The sequence below is a fragment of the Poecilia reticulata genome, linkage group LG4 (genome assembly GCF_000633615.1).
Source record: "Poecilia reticulata strain Guanapo linkage group LG4, Guppy_female_1.0+MT, whole genome shotgun sequence".
Taxonomy (NCBI): Eukaryota; Metazoa; Chordata; class Actinopteri; order Cyprinodontiformes; family Poeciliidae; genus Poecilia; species Poecilia reticulata.
In genome coordinates, this window is record NC_024334.1 from 3,172,947 (window position 1) to 3,193,365 (window position 20,419).

The 20,419-nt window shown below is 37.6% G+C and overlaps 1 protein-coding gene across 2 annotated transcripts; it reads right to left on the reverse strand.

Moving 5' to 3' along the window:
- Positions 1-3,624: 3,624 nt before the first annotated feature.
- On the reverse strand, positions 3,625-16,486 carry ttc14 (tetratricopeptide repeat domain 14). Of its 2 annotated transcripts, none has more exons than XM_008406297.2 (12): positions 15,958-16,486; positions 14,686-14,810; positions 13,789-13,988; positions 13,154-13,238; positions 12,058-12,187; positions 11,271-11,426; positions 10,962-11,033; positions 8,374-8,493; positions 7,409-7,531; positions 6,182-6,299; positions 5,071-5,177; positions 3,625-4,964 (listed from the first exon to the last, which is right to left on the reverse strand). In XM_008406297.2, the coding sequence occupies exons 1-12, from the start codon at positions 16,092-16,094 to the stop codon at positions 4,115-4,117; spliced, it is 2,223 nt and encodes a 740-aa protein (XP_008404519.1). In that variant the 5' UTR covers positions 16,095-16,486; the 3' UTR covers positions 3,625-4,114. The 2 variants fall into 2 exon arrangements, with proteins under 2 accessions (XP_008404519.1, XP_008404518.1); XM_008406296.2 differs by having other exon boundaries at positions 14,686-14,813.
- Positions 16,487-20,419: the final 3,933 nt, after the last annotated feature.

Here is a 20,419-nt window from a genome sequence, read left to right on the forward strand (position 1 = left end):
CTCTGATTGGCTAAGCAATGTAACGTGATCCTCTGATTGGCTAAGCAATGTAACCTGATCCTCTGCAGCAAGTGATGGCAAAGCACCGCGTCATCACGACTTTACACAAGTGTGTCTTTACCTMCGYGGCAGAGGCTCCGCCGAACCCCTGAGACCGACTCACAGAACCCCTGGGGTTCGATCCAACCCACGTTAAGAACCACTGATATAAAAAGATAAAAGCAAGACCAACTTCTGCAGTTTTTAATGGACAAAATAACAATTTAACCTGTTATTTTTGCACAAACGACAGTAGGATATTTAGTCACCAGTGACTCTCTACTGGTCTAATGGGTCAAACACGAGGAGCATTTAAGGCCTGCAGGAAGTATTTTATACCAACAGATTAAGACGTCAGGCTTCAGAGACGGGAAGTAACGGATCAGGAATCAGTGTGTGCAATATTAAATGAAGAGGCTTCTCGGACCGTATATTAGTGCTTAATCTGCCGCCTAACAAGATAGAGCGAGACACGTGGCGCCTGCAGAGCATCACTGATGATGGGACCGGTAATGATGGAGGAGGAGAGCCTGAGGCTGGCGGCTAAGCCCAAAGTAGCTTACTGTGGCAACGCATGGCTGGTTGCACCGCCACTGATGTGTGTGTCCAGTTATTAAATCAAATACGTGACACCAAGTAGCTTAAAGCTCCAATAAGCCAACAGGATGGTCGCCCACATCCAGGTCCGAGCAGGGAGGGCAGAAAAACTGAACTAAAGCAGAGCTGGCGCTACTTCCACTTATTTCTACTCAAGTCAAAGCAAAAACTAGCAAGAAATTATTCATATGAGTAAAAAAGTATTTGGTAAAAAGTTTACTCAAGTACTGAGGGGCTGATCAAATAATCAATCATTTAATGTTTAAAAAGTACAAAATCAGACAATAATGACAATAATTCACACAAGTAACAAAAAAAAAAAAAAAAAAACCAGGCAAAATAAAATGTTTCAGCTTTGTTCAATAAAAAAACTTTAGCAGAAACATCAGGTCTGAGTCTGGCGAGTTTCTGGTTAAAACATGTTTGTTTTTCATTCAGTGGGAAGAGAATACAGAAATTTTACTGAAGAGCAGAGATGATTCATAATAAAATTACTCAAGTGTAGTAAAAATACTCCTAAAAGTACATGTCATCTGCTGAAACTTTCTTTATTTCTCATTTTTCTGTTTGTAATCCCTCATGCCTCATCATTCATGTATCAGTCCGTCTTTATAATATGTCCAAATTAACTCCGTTATAGATCCAGATACTCACTACACATTGGGAAAAATAGATGAATTCTTCTTCTACAGAAATGAATAATTAATCCTGGTCTTCAGTCAAATTTTCTAGAGTTGCATATTTTTATGGGTAATTTAAAACTTCTTTAATCTAATTTAACTCCGTATGAAGTTTATTTATCTAATGTCTGGATTATTTGTTTATAAATTTGTAAGACGTAGATGTGATGCTAACTGCTGGCACAAACATAAGCTAGCATTACCATGCTAGCACGCAGCGGGCATCAGAAAAGGCTTTATAATAGATATTATCCTGGTTTTCCCCCCTATGTTTGTGCGTAACATTATAAAATATTGTAGACAGGCCTACATTGATCAGTGTATCAATACAGTTTATCGATGTGATACACTATAGTGTCTGAATCGACGTCATCGTTCACAGCTTCTCCTTCTGTTCGCTGATTGGCCCATCGGAGGAATCAACTTCAATCGGAGGAATTAGAATCGATCAGATACGCAGGACGGAAACAAACTGAAGAAAGAAAAATGGCGAAGTTTACTAACTAAAGTTTCCTTCTGTTCTCTTTGAATATGGGAACATATGTTCAGCAACTTTTTTTATTTTCCTTTCAATATGTTGACTTTTTACCAGTTGCTTGAAGCAAGTCCTTTGATGATTCCCAATTTCCACTGAAGTTCGGAGCTGGACGGAGCGGCACGTCTCGGCGGTCCGAGCCCCTAATTGGACTTCAAACAGGACCGAAGGCCGCGGCATAATCCCATGGTCAGGATCAATGCCAGGCTGGAAAATGAATCCTTTTCCACAAATTTTCCTGGTCCTGTGTGCCTCTGCTAAGCAGCAGAGTTTCACTCGGGAAGGTTTCTGTGTGACTGGACTTCAAACAGCTGAATATTTGACCGGAGGTTTCCCGCAACGTCGCTTCAACATAAAACCGAGCTAAAACTGCTGCACACCTGTGTAAATGACGGTAATCTTACATGTTTTCAATCGTGATACTTTATAATTTATTAACTAGCATAAGAGTCGTATTTGATTGCAAGTTTTTAAGTATAAACATGAATAAATGTTATTAGTCATTTCAATCTAAAAGTGATTAACATTTTGATTTATTGGGTATGGGTGTCGCTTACAGATAAACACCCAAATTCAGTTGCTAATTAAACAAAAATATTTTTAAACCTTAAATTTAATGACCTACAAATTTAAGAAAAATTGTTGACTTAGCTGCTTTTCCATCAACCTTAAAATTTCCTAAATAAATTTGATTAATGGAAACCACTCAATAAAAAAAGCTTTGGTACCATGATGAGGCAATTAAATAAATAATGGAAACACTTTTCGGGTCACAGGAGTCACGTGATCAACAACCGGATGTTGCCACTGGTGCAAACAGGAAGTGGTAGGAAGATGGCGGCTCTGTGTTTTTTAATGACTTATTGTGTGAATAAACTTATTTAGGTTTTATTTTTACTGCATTTCTTTAAAAAAAAAAAATAGCAACAGGAATAACAGCCTTGAGTCTGGAGGAGGTGAATCTAAGCTGATCATCGTTTAATGTTCGACGCTTTTATCCACCTCTGTGTTTGTATTACACGAGTTTAATAACAGTTATAATTATTATTAAACATAAATCGTGTAATTTCTTTGCATATCTGAAGAGAATTGGTGAAAATATATTTACTTTCTAAAACTGGTGAAAGGAAAATGTAAAATTCAGACTGGTGGTAAGATTTAACATCATGAAACAGAAATAAACAAACTGCACTAACGTTCCACAGGTTAAATGCTTTTATTGGTTCAAATTAGATGATTTTATGACAGGCGACATACTCCGATTACAGCGCAAACGTCTGTATCATGTTAAGGCAAGAAAAGAAAAGCATAACGTCTGCAGCATGGCACACAGCAGAACAAAAGGCAACTTGTTTCATTAAAAAACAATAAAATAAAACATTTCATTTGTCAAAATAATCAACGGTTCTCCTGTAAACGGGGAAATCACAGAAATGGGGTCACAACGGAAGACGTCCAAGTCACGAGTCGTAAACAGAATCATGTCTTCGTGACACTTTGACGAAATAAAGGCTGGATTTGATCAGAACAGGTAAGACGTGTCAGTAAACTATTCATTTATTCAACACTGAAAGTAACAGAGACCAACAAGCAGGAGGTTTGGCCCTGGAGGATTTCATGAACAAAGATTTAACTCAACAAATATCATTTTATCTTTCGTTTAGTTTCTTCTACATGACGGCCAATTAGGGCCGTTGTGTATTTATGTAAAAAACGAGAAAATTTCCACCAAAAAACAATTTGAGATTAAGCTCAGAAGTTTTCAAGAATAAAACTAATTTCTGAGCTCAAAGTTAGAAATTTGCAATAAAAACTCAGACATTTTGAGATGAATCTCAGAAATGTTCTAAAACGAAAAGTGAATCTGAGCTTAAAAAGTCAAATGAGGAGAAAAAAACGCCGAAATCTTTTAATGAATCCCAGAAATTTTCTGAAAAACATAAAATAAAATAGAAATGAACATTTTTCCCTTTTTAAACAGAAAACTTCAAAAAGTCTAAAAATGTCAGGGTGATTTCCATGTTTCTTCTAGAAAATATGTGAAATTACTCAAATTTTCTCTTTTCATGCAGATTCTTACCTGCTGAAGCTCAGAAATTTCTAATTTATTCTAGTAAATTTCTGAGATTAACCACTAAATTTCTGTTTTTGGATATTAATTTTTTCCTGCTCATATTTATTGGCAGAAATTTGCTCCTTTTCATGCATATACATCTCCAACGGCCCGATTCGCCGTCGTAGTTCTGGGTTTGGTGGCGGACTCTCATTTTTTTGCTTTCCCCCCCTTTTCCTTCTCGAACTGAGCGATCTGGTGGAAGATGTCCAGCAGGCTGGACGGCAGGTTCTTCCTGTTCCTGCCGTCTCCCTGGCCGTTCTGATCTCCAGAACTCTCTGGGTTTTTACTCTGTTCTGGATCCGACGGTCTCTCTCTCTCCGTCTCTTCCTTGCTCTCGTACCTACCRCCATCACAGGAGCTCCTGGTAGAGGAGTCGTGTCTAATCCTGTTCCTTCCGGAATATTCCGGTTTCCGGGAATACTCCAGCTCAGCTGAGGAGCTGGACAGTTTCCTGGCGTGATTCTCCTTCACGCTGCTTCTTTCTCTCCTTCCTGCTCTGCTCTCCTCCCTCCATCTTTCCCTGCTCTCTGTCCTGCTGTCTCTCTTCGGGCTCCTGCTGGTTTTCCGTTTATTCGCCCCGCTATCCGCTCTGTCCCTCCTCTTGCCCTGTCTGTGGGAAGAATCCGACTCTTCCTCCTCTGAAGCTGCTTCCAGAGAATACAGCCGGCTGATTTTCCCGTCGCCCCCCACCCCGTCCTCCTCCGCCCCTCCAAACACCAAGCCGCCCTTTTGGTTGAGAAAAGTGGCGGAGGTGTTGGGAGGCGCAGGAAACCACTCCAGCTCCTCCTCCTCCTCTTTCTCCATCCTGCCTTTCCCGCTCTTACCCTCCTCACTCTTCCTCCGGCGGTGCTTGCTTCTTCCTCGCCCGGACTTTTTCCGCTTTTTCTTTTTCTTCTTGGACCTCCTGCGGGACGAGGAAGACGACGAGGAAGAGGAACTACTGCTGCTGGAGGAGGATGAAGAGGAGGAAGTGGATCGCTTGCGTTTCTTCTTTGCCCTAAAAACGAGAGACATCTGCTAAAAATCCTCCAGCTGGAAAAGCATTTTTGTTTTGAAAAGATCAATCGGACTCGTCTTTACGCTCTCGGCGAGGTTCAACCTACCTTTTCTCCTCTTTTAAGATCTTACGTAATTTCTCAGCGCTGGTCTGGCTGCTCGTCGCTTTGACTTCCTCCTTAGCAAGAGCTTCTTCTCGCAAGCGAATCGATTTCTTTACAGACAGCAGCATGCAGGCAAAAAGCCCCGAGCGGCAGATTCAAAAACATTCACGCCGTTCAGAATCCATCCATCCAGTCGCAGGATTGTTATTATTAAAGTTTAAAATTGATAAACAAAAGTCAAATGTGTTGCAGAATGATGGAGAAATGAACATATTTACGCCGCAGACGGAGGTGCAGGCGATTCAGACAGCGTTTTGTTTTCGGTGGAAATAAAAAAAAGGTTTCAACGTTACCGTGTTTGGCAGCATGTTTACGCGCCGCGCACCGGTTCCCACGGGACGAAGAGTCGTTGGCACAGAGCAGTTTATGCGTTTCCAGCCCCCCACAAGGCAGGCGGCAGAGAGTCGGGCAGTCAGGAGGTCAAAGGTCAGAGTATAAGGTGGAGCAGAAACACAAACATACCAAACACCTCATCAGTATTACAAACCAGGGAGTCAGGAAGACGCCCAGCGACCCGATTAAACAGAAACTGTTTAGAGAAAAATAAACAAAAACAGCTTAAAGATTCATTTTCACAAATTAAACTACGGATCAATTAACGTCACAATAAAAACAGCAAACCAGCAGTTTCTCCTATCAGCTGCCTGGTTGGTCACAAGGTGTTTATATTAATAACAAACTTTTCTTTATTTTTTTATTGTGAAACAACAAAGGAATTTATTTTTTTATTGTATTTTTTTACTTTATTTATAGAACAGATTTTCTTTAACACAAAAACCCCAAACATGCAGAACAAGTTTACTAAAAAATGTCAAGTTAAACATAAAAACTTTACCATCAGATGAAAATGAATTATGTTGAATCTCTGATAGGTTAAAATACAAAGAAAACTTATGAAAAGTTTGAATATGACTATTTTTTGCTGCACCTGTCGGCACAGTTCACTTTTTAAAACAAATTAAACTTGTTTGTTCAGATCTGCAGCTGAGGCTGTAATTTGTTCTCCTGTATTTATTTTGTGGAGGCGTTTTGTGCAGGTGTTCTTCCCGCTCACCTGGATGGTGTCATTGATGCTGCTCAGCGCCTCTGTGGCCTCCAGGTTGGCGTCATCGAGAGCCAACGCTCTGCGGTACAATCCCTCCGCCGTCACCAGTTTCTCCTGCTCCTCCAGTCTGTCAGACACAAAGAACAAAACACTCATTGTGATTCTRATGCCTTCTTGGCCCAGTTACAGCTGCACCGCAGTGAYYCTTAACCTTTAGGGAAACTGGAACAAGAATTCAGATTTCAAGTTTCACTTTCTGAAATTACATAAACATCAGATGTAGTTTCTTCCGGATGAGTTTTATTCCCGGATACRCAGATTTCAAAGGACGTCACGAAACAAATCTGATGGTTTTTTAAAATATTTTATGGAATTTCATAATTTAACCAATTAAATTCTGCAGATCTAATCAATTAGTGCTCATAACCTGCTGAGATTGATCTGACCCAGCAGGTTTCATGTTATATACAAACAAGTTTTTCTGCATCCTGACAGTGAAACTTGTTACATAAGAATTTGATTCTGCAAAACTTGCTAAAATAATCAGGATTTTGTTTCTAAGCTTTGCTAATATTGAAGAACCTCATGCACTTGATTTTTTTWATTTTATTTCTGAGATTAAGCTGAAACTCTGATTTATTTTTTTGTTAGTTTTTCTACAATGACCTTAATACGCTGCAGCAGGTTTTATGTGTTTGCTGAATTAAAAGAAAGGCGTCTAGTTTTCAGTGTCTTTTGGGTTCGGTTAAATAAACAAACAGGATTTGAGTCACTTTGTTTCAAAATGTTTGCTACATTTGACCATGTTTAAGACAAAACAACAGCTGATTTGGCTGCAGCAAACTTGGCTTTTCAGTAAAAGTTTCTGGATAAACTTGGTTTTACTTTTTGTTAAAATTTGGTTATAAAAACACAAATACTTTGTGTTGTTCTTTACATTTTTCTGTGTGAGAAAATGACGTTGGTAACAATCTTTAAGTCACCATCTGCACCTACAGGCCAAATTTACATCATTTTTGAATTGCTGAACAAACAGCAGCAGGATGAAAAATCACAGATTTTCTGTTCATATGAAGATCAGAGCTCTGAATGTTTTAAAGCCTCGTTAGTCKTAATTAACCAGCCTCAACCATCAGTTTGGCTTCTAAATCTTAAAACCTTATTTTAAGAGAAACAGATTTTAACCACTTTTAACCCTGTAATTTATTTATCTGAAAAGCAAAAGGCGCTGCTCACTGTTTTCCTCGCTCCACCAGAGTCTGGCAGAGATACTTCTTGGCATTGCGGTGATCCGGACAGTTTTCCAGAGCCAGCTCAAAGTCCGAGATGGCCTTCACGATGCTGCCTTTGTTAGCATATCTGGGGAGAAAAACAAAAGGAAATGTGAGACTCAACGTCTGAGATTTTAGTCAAACGGCTCCAACTTGATCTTTGCAGTACGAAGATTAATCAATCGATCAATCGATCAAGTTACTTTATTCATTTTATATTATGAAAACAAAAAAAACATCACAGTGAAACCACATTTTGTCAAGCGCCATCATTAAAATCATCGATACACATCAAATATATTTCATTATTATGGTTCAAAATTAATCAGGTGTGTTTTTAGACTTGATTTAAAGGAACTCGGCGTTTCGGCTGTTTTGCAGTTTTCTGTGTTTGTTTGATTAATCAATTAATCAGATAAAAAATTTTTACACATTCTGCAGATGTTTCATTGAAGACTTTCTTTTACCAATCACAGAAATCCAATTTTGTCGAGTGCCATTGTTAAAATCTTCCATACACATCCAAGTCTTGATTTARAGGAACTCAGCGTTTCGGCTGTTTTGCAGTTTTCTGGAAGTTTATTCCAGATTTGTGGTATGTAGAAGCTGAATGCTGTTTGGTTCTGGTTTCTCTAGAAACTGACGCATCAGTCGTTTAATCCTGGAAATGTTCTTCAGGTGATAAAAGGCCRACTTTGTAACTGTGTTTATGTGTTTCWGAAGGTTCAGATCTGAGTCCATYCCTCACACTTTGTACTCAACAGGAAGGGGTGTTGGAMTGAAAACACTCTTCCTCATACTTCATTTCGGTATGAGGAACAAATCAAAGGACAAATGCGACTAACTGCTTTTCATCTATTAATCTGAGGGACAGTTGAATCTGCACAAGATGAGCAAACAGAGACGGTTTAAACCAGGAAGTAAACCCACAGAGCTCCCCGAGCCACCAGCGCTTCCACGTTGTTGGTGTCGATTTCCAGAGCTTTGTTGTATTCGTTCATGGCCTCCACGTGGCGGCCATGTTTGAAGTGGTCCACACCTGCGCGAACGCTGCGGAGAACAGGTTGGCATCGAGGTAAATCAACAAACGACCACAGATGATATCATATCTGTGTTAGCTGCAGGTGCACCGAATTTTCTTTTGTCTGAAATGTCACTAAATATAGCAGGAAAGTCACTGAGTTAAGTGAAAACATGCAGACATGAGCTAGTGGGTCAGTCTGTCAGTCAAACCTGTATAACAGGGGAGGACAGCGACAAAATATACATCCCATTTTCACAACCTTTTCCGGTTGTCCAAACTTTTTGCCACGTGGGACAAAATTTTAAACTCAAAGCAGGACAAAAACCAACCTAAAATCAAGAAAATAAATAAATAGATATTTGTTGTAGATTTTTACGACGATGTTTAAGGGCCGTTGTAAGATAAAAAAAAAAAAAAGGACTAAATTTCTGCCAAAAACTCTGAAAATTTTGTGATTATTTTTTAATTTTTCTAGAAAGAAAAACAAAKAAAAATTTTCTCATTTGAAATTTAGAAATTTCCAACTTTGGTGGAAATTTTCTGATATTAATCTAAATGTTTCATTTTTTTCTCTCAAATTTTATTGTTTTCTCTAGAAATTTCTGAGATTATGCTCAAAAATTTTTTTGCAGACATTTAATACTTAMTACTTTCATTTTGCCTGTTGAGATAAAAGAAAGACGTCTAGTTTTCAGTTTCTTTTGGGCTCGGTTAAATACATTCATTTTCAGTAATAACAGGATTTGGGTCACTTTGTTTCAAAATGTTTGCTAATTTTAAAAGTCTCTGGATAAACTTGGTTTAGTTTTTGTTAAAAGTTGGTTATAAAAACACGAACCTTTGTGTTGTTCTATACATTTTTCTGTGTAAGGAAATCATGTTTGTAATTTTTAAGTCTCCTGCTGCAGCTATCGGTCATATYTGTATCATTTTTGAATTGTAGTTTGAGGCACAAAGTCAGTCCAAGGGCCACAAACGGCCCCGGGCCGCACTTTGGACATCCCTGCCCTAAATCTTAATATTATTTTGAGATTGGTGCTTTAATTTCTTTCCACTGTTGGTTCCATGACAACAGAAATAAATAGGAGCTCCATGCAGTCAGTATTTGTGGGTTTTTCTCATCACTTCCATGTTTTTGACATTCATTCTGTGCAAATAAAATGAACTTACTTCATTTTAAATAAACCTCAGCCGAGCTTAAAACACTGCGTTTGGGTTTTTGTTTCTGAATCATTCAATGAAAACAAATTACTATTTTATTTAACAAAAACGGCTGATTTCCAGGCAATGGACCTTWCCAAGCTCCGCCTCTAAAGTCCCACATGCCTGCATGTCTCACAAACAAAGCCTCGCGGTGCTTAGTTTCTATGTGTAAACATGGCGTCTTTCATTTCGACTGACTCTCTGCAGAGTATTTCTGAGTCTATTAGGTTAGCATTTCTGCCGGATTTTCACAAAATATCAGCCACAACAATGGACAAGGGAACCAACAAGTTCATATCATCTTTTTTGGACGACATCAAGATGTTTTAGCCACGCGATGCCTCCAACATTGTGCGCGTCACAGCGAAAAGCTACTGGTCGATGAGGAAAACGGCAGATTCTCACACCCTCAGCATAAATATAGCGGTGGACAAGATCAATGATGCCTGTTGTTCTTTCAAGGCTGGGAAAGTCGGGCATTTGTGGTTTTGAGGGTTCGAATGTGCCTAGGACTTATACATGGTACTCGGTGCTAGCTTGGCTAACACAATTACAGTTTAGTAAAAGCTAGCGTGGCTGACACGATTACAGTTTAGTAAAAAGACTTTTGAGGTGAAATAAAATCTTTAATGTATGTCAGATACGGTACACATTGCATGTTGATCTGTTCAGCTAACGTAAGACTGTAACAGACAGGCTTCAGGATGTAGAAGTTGTATCGGTACTGCCATTATGCTGTACTTGGCTAAAAGTTTTTCGTAATGGATGTTTATTATTGACTATTTTTTTCATTCACTAAACACAAAGAGAGCAAAGCAATAATACTTACGCCAGCAGACACTTTGTTCTTATTGATCCTACGACGGTTGAGCTGCAAATGCGGTCGTGCACAAGCTTTGATCCAAGCAAGGCTTTCCGTTTCAGATTTTGGAAATCTGTGAATTTTAGTTCTACAAATACGATCAGGATACCTGACATCGCCTGTACAGATACCCCACTGGCGGAAAACCATTCTTTATCGAGTCCTGACGCAAAAACTTTCTGTCGGTCTKCTAGTCCACAATGTACATGAGCATGTTTTTACTACTGTAGCTTGTGTTTGTGAGACGGTCACGCACGTGGTAGCTGCGCTGTGTCATAAAATGGGCATTAGCCAATGAAACGCGGCCCYTGTGGAAAGGTCCATTACTGAAGTAGATCACAAATTAAGGAACTCGGCGCCGATAAACGGGCTGGTGGATAAATCGGTGCACCCCTGATATTGGCTACAAAGTTAGCAGAGTAGCGTTACCACTTCAGGGCCCAGGATGCAGACTGCTTCTTTCTGATTGCAGAAGCAAAATCCTCCTCCTGGAAAAGTTTACTGTGAAGAAAAAAAAACAAAACCAGAAACTTTATAAAGTTTATCTGAGGTTATGAGTCTGCCAGCCACAGTAATGAGAGAAATGCTGTTTGGCTCGTTTGTTGTTTCTTCACTTTGGATCATGTATCAGGAAACAGAAGAACAAAGAATCAGAATAAGCAGAGTTTCCAGCAAACAGAGACCAAAATCTGCTGCTGCTGCTGCCATGAAACAGGAAGCAGTTTTTACGCAGCTCACCACTGTAACCCTCTCATCATCGACGGGGGGTTGGTGTCGCTGATTCCCACCTTCTGCAGCAGATACTCCACCACAGACGGGTTTTCGTAGCCGTGGCACCTGGTCAGGATTCGTTCGTACGTCTCGGTGGAGTCGGCGGCGGCGCGAACGCTACGACTGAGCAGCAAACACAAACAGGCCGGTGACTGGAGCAAAGCATGCTGGGAGGTAACTAGTTCCAGAAGTTACTGGAATAAACGATAATATTGTTGCTTGGAGAATATTTTCAAGGAATATAAAACATTATCAAAAGCCAATAAACTTTAAAAATTATAATGAACATTTAATAAAAAAATTGGAAGACATTTTGAATATCCAAAATAAATAATAGAAACAACAAAATAAAATAAATAATGAACAAAATTATTCTTCAAAGAAACGTCTAGCAGAGACCAAAGCAGCAAACTGAAAATTTAAGCAGTTTTTGGCAGAAAGTGAGAAAAAAGAAAAACGGATAAATCAAGCAAATGAAAATTATTGAGCTTGTTTTAATTTATCATGCAATTAATTGATTTACTGCTTATYTCAACAGGTTTKAACACAAATAATKAAAACTGRATGAWWATTCAAGTTTTAGGAATTTATCACTCAGCATTTTTAACTAAACTTTCACATCAAAAATCTGCTTTAACAAAAATATCACCACTTTTAACACTTACCCTTCCACAGGCAACAAARGAATCAATCAGTGTTTCATTACTGACTGACTGGTTCATCAGCTGCGAAGGYATTTGTAGCTGAGTTTTACCTGTAGTGTAYGGGCAGATCTTCTCTGGTTATGACTCCCAGCTTGATGTGAACCAGGTTAGGGGAAAGCGAGGCCTGGTGGAGCGACACTGTGATCTTCTCCTGGAACCGATCGATGTCTTTCACTCCGGCTGCAGAGCAAAATAAACAAACTGCTTCAGGAAAGATTCTTTTCACCATCAAATAAGATGGAAAACATTAACGGAATATCAGCAGGGATGCACCGATCTGAAAATATGGGCCAGTATYGATATTTATAGGGATGAACAACATTGGTATTTGTCACTTTTAGATTCTGGTATTTTCTGCCAATTTTATAAATGTCTTGTTATTTTTACTGAACATAATTTTATTTTTTGTTTTATCATTTATCTGCCTGTGATGTTTGTTGTGAAACACTTTGGTCAGCTGAGGCTGTTGAAAATCCACTGCATAAATAAACTTTGATTTTTTAACCTATTGGTATCGGCCCAATAAATAAAAATGGGCCAAAATGAACAACCAATATTTATTTATTTTTAACTTGTTGTTCTCTAAAGGTGTCAAAACGGTAGTGAAATGCATTGAATATCGGTAAATATCAGTTATCAGCCTTAACATTGGATATCGATAAGATGGAAAACATCGTCTTATCGGCCCAACTCTTCTTATCGGTGCATCCTTAATTATTTTTAAACCACATTTAAGAAGCAAGGCAGTTCAAAGTGATTTATGTAAAAAAAAACTGTTACCAATAGTAAAAAAAGTGATAAACATCACACTTTGCCAAATGCAATCATCAAATATGTTAATAAATGTTCCACTTTCTAATCAAAGACAACTTTCAATAACAGGTTTTAAGCCTTAATTTATGTCTGTTTTCTGGAAGTTTGATATAGATTTATAGTGCATAGAAGCTTAATGCTCTTCTCCATGTCTGGTTCTGGTTCCTGCCGAGTCATCAGTCTGTGCTGATCAGACTAACTTTATAATATTAAAGTAGCCTTAGCATCACGTTTGAAGCTTCGTTTCTTCCACGATGGCTTACAGACTGCAGTCTGAACTGTCCTGTTGGATGAACCTTATATTGTTTCTGTGTTTATATTCGTTCAACGCACCTTTAATCAAGTCTCCGATCTGATAGTAGGAGAGAGGATCATCATGGCTGCTGGTGGAGGGAATTTCCTTGACATGGCAGAGAGCCTGAGAGCACAAGCAACAGAAAATAGACAAAACAATAACTGSACAGGCTGAGCATCATGYATTTATTTTAAATAGTGTTTTTAATACACCAGTAACAGTGAAATGTGCAGTTAAAATAGTCAAGTTGTTCTCGTAAAGCAGCTTCGCCTCTATGGAGGCTGTTTTATAGGGAATATTGTAAAAACATTGGAATTAAAACTAAAGGCTAAATTAATGTTGTGATTTTAGAGGTTCACATTGAGCCTGATGTGAGCGCATACATCTGTGTGAGCAAAGAACAATGTATGTCATATTTGTGCGCTGCAGTTACATTGCAGAGGTCACATTCATGGAACAACAACAATCATCTGACTTTCTGAACTGCTTGACTTCACAAACTSCACATGACAGAAACAGGATCTTTGGCAACACATCAACTCTTCATGTGGGCTGGAATAAAGTATCATTCATACCTGCTGGCAGCCATTCAACAATTCAAGAGCTGCTGCACACATGAAAGCCGGGAAATTGAAAAATCAGGTTTTTCCRTAAGTTCACTGCGCCGACTCACAGAAAGTTCCAGGTCCTCTATGTCTCTCTTCAGGCCTCCTGCCATGCACAGCAGTGTGAGAAAGAAGCCGTATTCTCGAATGTTGTTGATGCGTCCCACCACGATGTCTCCTCTCTCCAAGTCCCTGTACATCATGGATCTTCTCTCCTCATACGGCAGCTCCATGAATAACTCCACGGGCGGCATGATGGCATAAGGCTCTGCAACAGAACACACAGAATTACTRAATGAAGTCATAAACTAAGCTTTGCTTTCTATTTGTTTCACATTCATTCATTTTGATCTGAATCTTGGTTTGTAATCTTTTTGTAGCTAAAACTCAATAATGAAGTTAATTATTCACGTCTGGCTTTCTAACCGTAAAACCAGACACAGATTTAAAAAGAAGCAGGTTTAGTTTGGTAAGGTTTAGTTTTGGTCTAGTTTCTAGTGCAAATATCTTAGTACTCTTCAAATAAGACAAAACTAATTCAAAAGTAACTTTTCAGCAAGAAATGTAACCTTGTTTTAAGTAAATAATTCCTTAATTTTGATTAAAAAGTTATATTTCCACTGGTAAAGCATTTCATTTTTAACATTTTCACATAACTGAATTTATCTGCCAATGGAACTRAAACTTTTTCATCATCACTAGCATAAAAACAAAGTTTTGCACACATCTGCCATGGAAATGCAGCACCAGTCTTCAGTCAGAGGCCTCTTCAGACTGACTGCAAGACTGACTGCTACTGCAGATCCTTCCTGCCCACAACGACTCCTTGAAGTCACTYAGATSATCTGAGTTACAACAACATTTAATTTCTCAATGGACTGARCAAAGTATTATTGAACTGAATTTCTAAAACCTGGTCTGTGCTYTAAAAGAAGCTTCTAATTTGMGTGGATCTACACACACACCTCCGTCCTCNTCCTCTTCGTCGTCCTGCGGTGGCGGGTTGGCCGTCTTCCACGCCGGGCAGAAGAGAATGTCAGCCTTCCTGGCGATGAACTGCTCCACCAGTGGACTGGCATGTTCATCACCTCTGCTTCACACACAACAATTAAACAACGTCTAATTAGCAGCTTTCCCATAAAACCCAGTAAGCTGAGTTTGGCACACAGAACAGTTTGGAAACTTTACTATGCTGCTCTGTATAAYGACAGAGATAAAGTTAAGCATGAAGAATGAGAGAAAGTTAAAGGAGCAATTTGTACGTTTGAAAAACGTTATATTAATATCTCATGTCAGGCAGCTGCGTTGATGTTTGCAGGAAGGCATAGATTGACATTGCRACCTTGTSACCCTGCATKGGCAAAGACACAAACCATGATACCTGATTTATAAGGGTTATACATGAAAACTAACTTTGTAGCTTCTAACAGGAAATAAATGAAATAAACATGTAGTTGGGATGTATTAAGTACGTTTGTTCAATAATTATCAAAAACTTTTAAATGAACTAAGTGCAAAATTGTTCTGTTTCACGGCCTCATTTCCATATTATTTCACAAACAATTAGGTTATTGTTTGYAATGGAAAAATAGATATTTGGATCTATCTAAGACCACAGTGGGTGGGTAGTTTATCGCATTATCATTTATAGTAAAAAGYGAAAGAACTTTGATTTATCTGAAAAACAAAACTGACAGTATTACGGAAAAAAGTTATGTTGACTCATTTATTCACTTTCTGATCCATGARAGCATCAATAAATTTGACAGTATGAATAAATGCATTTACTGTGMRGAGGTTAGTGATACAAATCACACTTTCTAAAGTGAGTATAGTTCTGAAGAAACCCATTTCAAATGCGAATGTTTTTATAATAAATGTATTTGAGTTTGTGATGAATGACTGCTGTGCAATSCAATCACAGCCATAGTTACCCAAGAAAGAACCGAGTTTCTTTAATCGTGTTTATCGATATCAGAATACTATAACAAAATATCGCGATAAAATTCTAACTCCTTATCGCCCACAGCTAGCAACAACACGTTTTTAAGGATAAAAAATGACTTTTTTTATCCTTTAAAATGACCTGAAGGCTTTGAAATATCCGTTCCTGGAAAAACAATTTAGACTTTAAACCCCGTGTGGCATGTGACTAAAATGTGATAAAATAYGTGCACGAATAATTTTAAATTCAGGTGTAAAGTCGAAAAAAACACGAGTCCGACATGCTGCCATACCTTCCGTCATACGTGGCTTTGCACAGGTCAGTCACCACCGCCTGGAAGTCTGGGTTTTCAGTTTGCTCACATTTCAGTTTGTTGAACAGCGTCTCTCCGTGATGGACCAGACACTGCCGCAACAAGTCCCTGTCCATCCTGTTCCTCTCACCACACGCAGTCACATTTTTCACAACTCAAACCCTCCAGGCGACGGTTATCACTAGCCGTATGAGCTTAAAAACGTCTAAGAGAGGTAATCGTTCATAAACATAAGTGACATTAAGTCGAAAACAGACAGGGGATTGTTTTGAGCAGTTGAGGCTAACAACCAAAAATGCTAATGACACGCAATAAGCAGACAGTGTTATTTAAAACCCTTGAAACGACACACAAWGCTTCAAAATATAGATAAAATGTATATAATATTCATTTAACCCAAACAATCCARACCATTTSCTGCATTTAGAAATAAAAGTAAGCTCAAAAACTGTAAATTGAAACCGTAGCTGTTAGCTCCTGATCATCGCGCATGCTCACATTGTGTTACACTGAAATGAGCAGACAGAAACAAGTTGTGGCTAGGAACCAAAGTGACGGTCAAATTTCGACTTCTGACCGTTTTTTGTTGAAGTTCAGTCTACTCAGCTATATCTTGTCCAAAAGTTTAAAAACATATTGCAACATTTGAAACATTTATGAATCCCTCAAAGTGTTACTTTAACTTATGTGAGAATATTAAGTGTTTTATAATTTTCTTTGGCTAACAATTTTGTCAAGTGTTCTGCAATAAACCAGAATGTTTAGAATAGAATAGAATAGAATAGAATAGAATAGAATAGAATAGAATAGAATAGAATAGATTAGAATAGAATAGAATATACTTTAGACAACGGTCTAAAGTATACGGTCTAAAGTATATTCTAAGGGGAAATTGCTTATTTGTTGAAATCTACTCCATCTTAGGTAATAAATACAAAGTAAATACAAAGTATACAGAAGTTCTAAAGCTTAATTCAAATKAATTAAAACACTTCAGATGTATGTTTTTAAATATTTTTTTCTTAATTAAATTGTTAATTAAAGCCTCACTCTCCGATGCTGGAGATGACATTTGTTGTATAATCTAATATAACATAGATAAAATRTGTAAAATGTTGATAAAAACAAAAGATTACTTTAAACAYCAATAGATCACGTGCATATTTTGGTATTTGGTGTGATAGATAAGAAAAGAACTTAAAAGAACTGACATTAACAGCGTACATACAAAACCTGTTTGACAATCACTACAGATTTCCTGTAATAGCAAAGAAAAAGTAATGGCACCTTCAGAGGGAAAAACCTTTCAAGGTTTCAACATCTGAGGGAATCAGATAATCAACAGCCTGATATTTAGAAAACTTGAATAAAGAATGAATATCTAAAAAAATAAATGACAGCTGTGGTTCCACAACTGTGGTTCTATTCACTTTATGATGAATAGAAATTCATCATAAAATGTTGGTTTTTATTATCTTTATTACCAGRTGAGTATTGATGTTTGTTTATATGTGGCTGCCCTTTMACTAGTAAATATTTTTTTCTAAACCTGTTATTAACTTTTAATAACATTTTCATGATTTTAATTAAATAAAACTTTTATAGCTGAACTTTTTTTCATACAGTTATTTTATTTTACACATCCTAAATATATACTGTGGTTATTTAGTTGTTGAGGTTAAGGAAACTAAAAGTAATGTGTTGGGCTGACAATCAATTAATCTATGAGTATTATTTATAGACAAAACAATACTTGGTCTACTGTTAGTATACAAAACAATACTCTGAATGTTTAGGTAGCTGAAGTCATACACCATCGTTCTTTACTATGCAGTAAAATGTTATTAATTTCGAATGGAGTTAATTTACAGATCTGATCTACTTAGTTCGTCAATTAATAATTCAAACAATAGAATATATAATTTTAAAAAAGCATCAGTTTTGTTTTTTTAGAAAAATATCCAGATTTACTGGAATAATTTATCCAGTTTATCCTGCATATTTTTTGGTGAATTTCTGTTTTTGCTTTATTTTGTCTTTATCCAAAATATAAACAACTCTTAGCTATGTTACTCATAATAATCCAACACTCAGTAATGATATGTCACTCCCTCTTTATTGCTGTGGGAGGAGCATTACACAAACTTAACCACATGCACCAACAGAGATCATCTGTCTGTGCAGAACAGTGTAAAGGACAACACTGAACACCATGGATCATAAAATCATCATCTTCTTATGTTTTCTTGGATACATTCGTGTGACTTCAGGACAAGGTAAATATTCACAGTAAATTCTATAATTGTTCTTGATTTTTTTCTAAGTAAGGATCATGTGASATGTAATGTGACAAATAAATGCTATAAATGAAATGCTAGGAAATATGTTTGGTTGTGCCTGTATTCGAGGTTTCATTGCCAGGGCCGGTCCCAGCCATTTAGACACTCTGAGCACAAATTCTTTGTGGCCCCCTTTACACCTCACATTAGCAATCATTCTGAATTTCTGACCGCTTTTCCGATAACTAAATTGTGGAAAATTAAGGTTTACAAAGAAAGAAGATTTCAAGTGGGATTAAAATGAGGAAACAAAATATAATGAATGAAATGTAACAATGCGGAGAGCAAAACAGAACTGGAACTCATCCTATATACAGTGCTATTTCAAATACGTTTAAATATTACTCAAAGACAACACAAGCAAACACAAAATTCAAATTGTAAACGTAGGCGTCTACTGTTAAGCTAGAAAAAAAATCCAAACCTGCTTGGCCCTGTGTGAAAAGAAATTTCCTCCAGGCTCCAACTGGTTGGACCAGCTTTCATGGCAGCAACTTACGTCAAGAGTGTGTGATAAGTAGTATTGTTTCTTTTACAGACAAAAAAACGAAGGATATTATACCCAGAAATTCAGTTTGTTTTAGTTTTAGAAGGGATGACTATTCAGCATTCATATGTGTTGTTTGTTTTGACTGATATGATGCACAGTGAGTGAGAAAAGTCAAAGGAAGCACAAGTAAACACAAAATTCTGTTTTTAAATGAATGTTCCTGTGGGAAAACGTGATTGCCCATTTAAAAAAGTTACTTAACTGTGTCTTATCACACCTGAGTTCAACGTCTCTAGCCAGAGCCAGACCTGATTCCTGCCTCACCTGTTCTCAATTAAAACATACAACAACAATAAGACCTCCCTGACGAAGTGAAGTACACAAAAAGATTCTCAAAAGCTAGACATTTTGACAAGATAAAAAAAAAAAATCAGGAATAAAAGTGGCAAAAAGTAATTGAGAGCAATCCATCTGGTTTTGTGCCGCATTGCCAAACCATTTCTGAAGCCACACATGAGGAAACATGGCACAAAGGTGAACCTTTGCAGGAGTGGCTGACCAACGATTGGTCCAAGAGGTCACCAAACACCTCACAACAAGGTCAGTGAAGGTCAGAGTTTCTGCCTCCGCCATAACAAAGCTCTAAGCTGAAAACCACTGCTGAACAAAAAGAACATCASTGCTCATCTCAGTTTTTCCAGAACACATCTTAATGATCCCAGTGACTTCTGGGAAAACTGTGGACTGACTAAGGTTACTACAATTAACTAAAACAAACAAAATATCAGAAACTGAAATTGAGAAACCATTTTTTGTTAACTGAAATCAATAAAAATGGTAAATAATGGGGAAACCTCTAACTAACYGGAACTATATTTTGGATTCATAAAACTAATAGTCTTTGTTTAGGTCATTACAAACATAAATGTTGAACTCATTCTTAAAATCTGACAGTTTTATGCATTTCTTTTTCATTCTTTCCTGAAAATGTCTCCCAGATTAAGGAATTCCTGTCCAGTAGCCCAAACCTGAGCTTTCAGTGAATATTGTGCACAGCTTTAGCCAAAGGGTGTTTATGCTTGTTCTAAATAAGTTTATACTTTGCTTTTGTACAATGTTGTGAACAAATTAGAATTGCAAAATGCATATGCAGTAAAAAWGTGAATCGTCACATCCAATRTCTGGTACTCATTTAGCTCAGGTAGAGTAACTATTTCAAACGGCTGTGTAAATAGTGTAWAGTTATGTCTTGAGCATTTTCAGGCAGCGTCACCAAATCTTACTTTATTGCAGTATAAACACTACCAGAGAGAACTATAATGAAAACATGATAGAGTCATTTGACTAACTAGTACATTCACATGGTGTCGGGACTTTTCATGTGRATGACACTCWCATGAATGCTTGGTATTTGTGGAATGAACTGTCCATTTTGAAGAAGTGACTCACATTTACAGGTTATCAACCAGGTTTCATTTAACACATTATAAGCAGGGCCATTTAACGCAATATATTTTTGATAATACAATTTATCTACAATTGCAGGATCTACAACTATATTTCCAATGACAAACACTGCCCCAACATCTGCTCCCCAAAATAATACATTGCC